The sequence below is a fragment of the Ipomoea triloba genome, chromosome 2, assembly GCF_003576645.1.
Source record: "Ipomoea triloba cultivar NCNSP0323 chromosome 2, ASM357664v1".
Lineage (NCBI taxonomy): Eukaryota > Viridiplantae > Streptophyta > Magnoliopsida > Solanales > Convolvulaceae > Ipomoea > Ipomoea triloba.
Genome location: NC_044917.1, coordinates 18,619,068 through 18,626,630, shown reverse-complemented (window position 1 = coordinate 18,626,630; position 7,563 = coordinate 18,619,068). Strand labels below are relative to the sequence as shown.

Sequence of the window (7,563 nt, the reverse complement as noted above, 5' to 3'; positions counted from 1 at the left end):
GCCTCCGTGTTATGTTATGGTGGTGGTGGTTGGTTTCATGGTTATTATTGTGATTTGGGAATGGTGGTTGGTACTTATTGTTGGTATGGTGGTAGGATTGGTTTCCTTATGATCTTTGGTAGAGGTTGTACCTCAGTTGGCGTCGTTATTCCTTAATATATCGGTTTGGTTGGTCCCTTGTGTTCATTTTGTTGGTATTATGATTCAATTGGTATCTTGTGTATAAACTTGATGTTTATGCATCCGTGTTGGTTGTTGGTTGTAACTTGAAGAGTCTTGGTTTATGCTTTATTCAGCGTGTTGTTGTTGAGTATCTGATTTAAATACTGAACAGTTCGTTGGTATGTATATTCTATATGGGTGTGTAAACCTATTTACAAACTTACTATATATGTATGTTTATCACGGGTGTGAATGGTGGTTGCTTAGCAGTCTTTTGCTAATGGTTTCTTACATGTTTTCCAGGTGTGGAGTAAGTCTAAGCGAGAGCGCGTTAGAGCTTATCCTTATGAGGCTGCTTAGGCTTAGTTTATGATGTTTAGACTTTGTGTTTTGGGCCTGTGTGCTGATGTTGAGATTATATACTCTTGATTAGATTCTCGTTGTTATGACAATGTTTTGAGGATTTATATACTATTTGGTTTGAGTTTTGGTTAGCCTGTGCATCTAGGTTGTGTTATTCTTACCTAGATGTGGCATGATACCCCTTAAGTTATAAATCGCTTCCGCTATGTTGTGTTTAGTAGTTGAGATATGCAGCTTTTATGTTAAAGTTTTAGCTATCTCAGCTTGTGAAAAGTTGGGGTGACACACACACACACACACACACATATATATATATAGTTCAAATGCGGTAGGGGTGCTCAGGTGCGACTGTGCGGTGAGAGGAGAGCCACTGACCTTGCCAAAATCAGCGTTTAGTATTAACAATGTCTAAAAAAACGTGATGACAATTTGGTCATTTTTCATATGGGTCAATTTTAAGGTGCGTGATTTTTGTACTTAAGGTGCGTGATTTTGAGCTTAAATTGTTGAAACTTAAGTGCGTCGTTCTAAAGCTTTAGGTGAGTGATTTTACTTTTTAAGGTGCGTGCTTTTTGTGCTTAAGGTGCATTATATTGATTTGAGCTTAAGGTGCCTTTAGTTGTTAACACTTAAGTCCGTCGGTCTAAGGTTTTAGGTGCACGATTTTCTTCTTAAATACCTGATTTTTCCTTCTTAAGGTGCGTGGTTTGTGTGCTTAAGCTGCATCAGTTGTTAAAACTTAAGGTGTGTCGACCTAAGGCTTTAGGTAAGTCGCTTTCCTTCTTAAGACGCGTTGTTTTCCATCTAAATGTGTGTTTTTTTGGGGTTTTGTTTTTGTTTTTGTTTTTTGCAGTTCCAAAACACAAAACTATATTCTTTATAAGATTTTCTCTACAAAGTCATATTTATGTTTATCCACCTTAAGGTGTGTATCAGTTTTAAATTAAAAAAAAAAAGAAGAGAGAATAAACACCGCACAACCGCACGAAAACTATTTCCCGCACCTGAACCTTTCTATATATATATATATATATTTAATGTAAGGACAATGACTTTTATATTATTTTTTTAATTTTTTCGTATTTTTTATTCTATTATTTAAAACTAGATGAGTAAAAAAATATGCGGCTCAAATTCATAGTTGATGAATTCCAAAGGCTTTCGGGTCACATTTGTCCGATGATCTCCACGTGTCAATGATGTCTCCATGATTCACCATAATTTTTTTTTTCATTAGCATTAACAATTCCTTCTCATTTCTTAGTGTATATAAACGATATTGCACTCTTACTTTTTTTTTTTTTTGTGTAATAATCAATAGATTTATATATCACAATTAAAACATTTGTTTCATCTCAACTAAAAGCCTAACCTCATAACTGAATTGCACATTTATGTTTATATATTATATGCTCAACACGCCTCCCCAAGGGTGCGGACAAATTACTTTTTGATGGGTTTCAAGCAATATGTAAACCATACTCACTTTTTATCGGGTGACACACTAGTACAAAAACAGGCATCTGCGTCCGGAGTTTTGGACTATCTGCGTCCGGAGTACTCCGGACGCATATGTCATGGACGCAGATGCCATGGACTATCTGCGTCCGGAGTTGGCCCTGACACAGATAGTCACCAGCTGCGTCCGGAATTGCCCAGTTCCGAACGCAGCTGGATATTCATTTTTTTCAAAAAATATCAGCTGCGTCCGGAACTGGGCAGTTTCCGGACGCAGTTAACATTATTTTTTTTTAATAAATAGCAGCTGCGTTCGGAACTGCCCAGTTCCGGACGCAGCTAATTTCATTTTATTTTTTTTTTGTAATATGTTATTTATTTTGCTGTGCACCCCAAATAATTTCCTTTAGCATTTACAATTCCCGTCCAGTTCTCAACACATACGCATCAAACCACACCAACATCACAAATCTCAAAGCTAATAAATTCTCAAAACAATAATCTTTTCAACATCTATCCAACAACATCTATAAACAACTTCACAAATCTCAAATCTCAAAGCTACTTCAAAGTTTTTAAAACTTCAACAATAAATAACACTGCAAATATAAATATTTCTCAACAATTCGAATTAAACCTAAGTTACCAACACTTCAAATCTTCAAAGTTTTCAAAATACTTTACTCAAGCAAAGTAAACACTACTAAATTAATAAAAAAAAACTAAGTACCAACACATACATCATTACAATTTCATAAAACATCATAAGTAAACACTACTAAATTAATACTTTACCTACACAAAACATCATAAGCATTCTTCACAAAAGTATTTAGCCCAAATTTCACGAATTTCATTAATTTGATCCTCCGTGTAGGGCTTTGACCCCGCAAATGCCTACAAAAATTTAAAAATTATCAAATTATTAGTTTTAACATTAATAAAATATAATTAAAAATTCTTTAGTTTTATTAAATTTTATTTACCGATTCTAAATCTTCAAGCTCATAGTATTGAGTGCATATCTCAAACATATATCGCAAGACATAATATCCGCACTCCACACTATCGGGTTGTGTAGGACACTACAAACTATAAATTTTTATGTATATATATTAGAAAGTTAAACAATAAAACATTACTAATAACCTTATAAAATATATATTAATAATCTAATTTTGATATATACATTAATTTCCCTCCATTTTCCCCAATTTTTTGCTCTTTGTCCTTTCAAATTTATTGTTGACCGAAATGCCCTATAATATACTCTCATAAGGTGAATTCAAAAGAATAATAATAGTTAATAATAATAAATAAATATTATTAGGAGTTACTTACACATTCAATGGGACCTTAATCTCAAGGTCGCGGTTACATGTCATTGAGTTTAATACATATACCGCTTTTGATTTAACGCAAATAACCAAAAGCAACCAATGACTTCTACATTATTTAAAAATAAATATGTTAACGCAATTCAAAAATAAGTCAATTAATTTATATAAATAAATAAAAATATAAATTTAGTTTTTCTTACTCTTGATGGTATGGAGCCAAAATAAATGTCCGGTGCTTCTCTTTTTCAATCGCATGCAAGAGAAAAGAAACGACCGCGTTGTAATTTGTTTTGATACTAGCTTCTGAAATCTTCCTTGGGCATACAAATCCAATTGATGGCACTCCAATTTTCTTGCATAGCCGATAAAAACATCTAAAATGTAAATTATTAGTAAATCAAATGATAAAAGATAAAAGATAAAAGATAAAATACTAAAGACTAAAGAAAAAAAATACTTACACTATAAAGACTTGTATTATGGACACATCGAGCCAATTCATTGTCAGCAAATCTTTAATGTCGTCAAACATCACGATACCAGCCATATTTGAATGATGAAATATTTCCTCCGCCTCCTCTACCTCCAACTCAACATAGTCCAAATCGGCAGGCAAGTGTCTTAGATATGAAACCATCTTCTTGGATTCATCTCCCAAGTGCTCCAATCACATCTTCAAAAACAATGGCAGGTTGTAACTCTATGGCATATTGATCATCACTTTGAAAATTCCTCATATTTTGAGCTTTTGAAATTTCCTACGTGCCAAGAAAATTTAAAAGCTTAACAACAATTAGAAGATATTAAATTGAACAAGATATTAAAGATATTCAATATTACCTGAAACTCATTCACTGGATCAACAGACTGACAACTACTCTAAAGCGATGTGCCTAACCTTGGACTAGCTTGTGCATTCTTCATAAAAGATTGGAGCTGAGATTGCATATCCTTAAACTTTTCCTCCATTTCTTCCCTTGTTTCTTTTCTTATTTTCTCAGCCAATTTGTCATAAAGATTTTTCTCCATAGTCTCAAGATCAACACCTGAAACACCCCCAGATGATTTCCCACGGCTAGGCATACCAAACATATCCTGGATCTTGGTATGCACTCCAACGCCTCTCTCATAGCCACCGTGCTCATTAGTGCACAGAGCTGCTGATAATATATCATTTTGACAGGCAGGTTGGAATGATCCTTGAGACATCTCTTCACACTTCTCGATCTATTCCAACACAAGATATATAAATTACATGTTAGCATTCTCATTAATAATATATACATACATATATATATATACATACATACATATATATATATATATATATATATATATATATATATATATTTAAAGTATTTGTATTACTTATAATTTTACCAAACACTCCCATTGTTTTTTTGTTGGGAATGTAATAACTTCCATCTTCAGATTTTTTAGACCTCGCTCGAACCCAATCCAAGCTACGATCACATGCTGCTATTTTCGATATAATAGAAGCGCAGGAAGATTGTGAAGACAATGGGTCAGACAACATCCACTCAGACTGCTTTCCAATATAACCTCTGGAGCCTAAGTAGTAAGGATGCTCATTTTGAGCTTGCAACTCCCTATATTTCCGACTTTTGGCCTAAAATACAATTTGTTATTAAATAATAGCATGTTAATAGTAATAAAGCATTAAAACTAATAAAACATGATTATTAAGTTTACCTGGAACTCCTTAGTTTTATGATTTTCTACAAATGTGTTCCATTTTTCTTCATCCAAGAAAGTATATAACTCAACGGGAGAGTTATATTTATGATGCTTTTTGTTGATGAAGTCCCGCACCAATCTTGTCTTGAAATCTTTCCAACGCAACCCCGCAATCCTCAGAATATTTTTCTTTACATCTTCATTTGGGATATTAAACTCTTTCTGTGAATTTAGAGACAACAAAAAAGCAAGCAATTAGATTTTTCATACATATATATATATATATATATATATATATATATATATATATATATATATATAGAAGTAATGATCAATATATCAATTAAATAAAGTTAATGCTTATTACCTTAAGATCATGCCAAATTTGTTCTCTAACTCCGTGGGGGACGCGAGGCCAATCTGTGATATTAATATCCACATGATGACGAACCAAACTGCCTAGGTAGTTTGAGAAATCCTTTGCATTTGGGCCAATAGGCCTACATGCATCATCAAACTCAATTTCTAAAAGCCCACCAACTGGCTTTTCTTTTTCATTTTTGCACAAACTATAGGTCCTCTTGTTCTAACAGGCTCTGTAGGCTCTGTGGGCTCTATAGGGTCGGCCATGGATATTTATATACCTGCACATGCATAAGATAACAATATTATTAGAAACTAGTATTTTCGCCCGTGCGTTGCACGGAATTGATTTGCTATAATATGTTAAGAATATTTAGATCGATATACAATTATGTAAATTATAATATCGAATATTATATAGTGCAATTGAAAAATTGAGTTTGATCGATTATGTATGTTATCATTGCTTGAATTTGAGCAAATAATTGCCCAATTAATAGCCAATGTGTATATATATAGATCCGGTGCTGAAACTTTAGACATTTTATATATCAATGCTTATGATTTGTATTAATTGGGTTAATTATCTTGTTGTCCATCAACTCAGTTATATAAATTATTTATACGGATGATATATTTTCTATGTAAATATATAGCAATTTTGTCATCTTTGTATAAAAAGAAAACATAATAGTATATCAATGTAACTGTTTTGAATTACACATTATTGAAAACCTTTTTGTAGACGACATTGATAGTGTATTATATATTGTTATTGTAAATTTTTATACTTATTTTAATTTACATCACTAATGAAACTAATTTGTTATTTGTTTTTGTTTCTTTTATTTCAGAATTACTGGAGTATAATATCCAGAATTATAAGATATTTTTAAAGTACGTATGTATAGATTAGCTATGTTTTTTTAAGTGTATAGATTAACCTTATTTCATGAATGTTTGATTTGTGGGCATGTTTTATTTGTTGTGTATTTTTGCCTAACAGTGGGCTGTATAATGTGTTAAGAGCTATAATTCTACCTAAACATGTCAAATTTTGGCTCTTTAGGTTATACTTTATTTATCCTTATATGTGTACTTAATTTGGTTAATTTTTTTAACGTGTTATAGTTAGACTTCTTGAGTAAAATAATGATGTTTGCAAATAACATGGTAATAGGATGAAAACTGTATAGCTTGGAATTAAAAAAAAAAACTACATTGGATAAGCTAATTTATTTATTAACATTTAAAAAAATACATTTATTTTTTTATTGTAGACATAGAGTTCTAAAATTATGAACATGGACCCGAGTCCTACTTGCAAGGTGGATCCTAATCCATAGCATAATTTACCCACCTCTACCACGACCGTTCCCCCTCTCACTCAATAAGATTAATGCAAAAGTATTACTCAATTAATTGAACAATATATGACTCGTTTGTCTGCAATTATCTTGAAAAAATCTATGTATAATTATATTATTACTAAAATAAATATGGTTAAAAAGGGAAATAATTTAATTGTAATTATTATAAAACTAAATACAACAACCCATGTTTAGCTTAATCTATACTAACATTCGTGTATTTATTAACTTAATTAGTATAATAATTATTAGTCAATTATACTAATATTTATGCAATTAATTCCTTAATTACCATAATAATTATCAAATAATTAAATTAATATTGTACAATTATGCTTTTATACCTTAAGTATAAAAATATATATGAGAGATTATCATAGTAATTACACAGAAGAATATTAATGATTGTTTATTTTGTTCTCTCTCGCTCTCTCCACACACACACACATATATAAAATCAAAAAATTAATTGTAATTATAAAATAAAAATCCAACGGCCCATGTTTAATTATAATTATATTAATATTTGTATAATTATTAACTTAATTATCATAACAATTATTAGTCAATTATACTAATATATGTGTAATTAATTTTTTAGTTACTACAATAATTATTAGGTAATTATATTAATATTGTACAATTATAATTTTATACTTTAAGTATAAAAATATATATAGAGAGATTACCCTAGTAATTAGAGAGAAGAATAAGAATGATAATTTATTTTATTCTCATAGTATTATACCTTAACTAATATATATATATATATATATATATATATATATATATATATATATATATATATA

General features: G+C 30.7%; 1 protein-coding gene across 1 annotated transcript in view; it reads right to left on the bottom strand.

Moving 5' to 3' along the window:
* Positions 1-4,202: 4,202 nt before the first annotated feature.
* Positions 4,203-7,563, bottom strand: part of LOC116010864 — a 26,121-nt gene continuing 22,760 nt past the window's right edge. The window contains exons 2-5 of the mRNA XM_031250363.1: positions 5,389-5,570; positions 5,037-5,243; positions 4,777-4,953; positions 4,203-4,550 (exon numbers count right to left, since the gene is read on the bottom strand). Of these exons, the coding sequence (XP_031106223.1) occupies positions 4,203-4,550; positions 4,777-4,953; positions 5,037-5,243; positions 5,389-5,570 (914 nt within the window). The remainder of the gene's footprint in view (positions 4,551-4,776; positions 4,954-5,036; positions 5,244-5,388; positions 5,571-7,563) is intronic.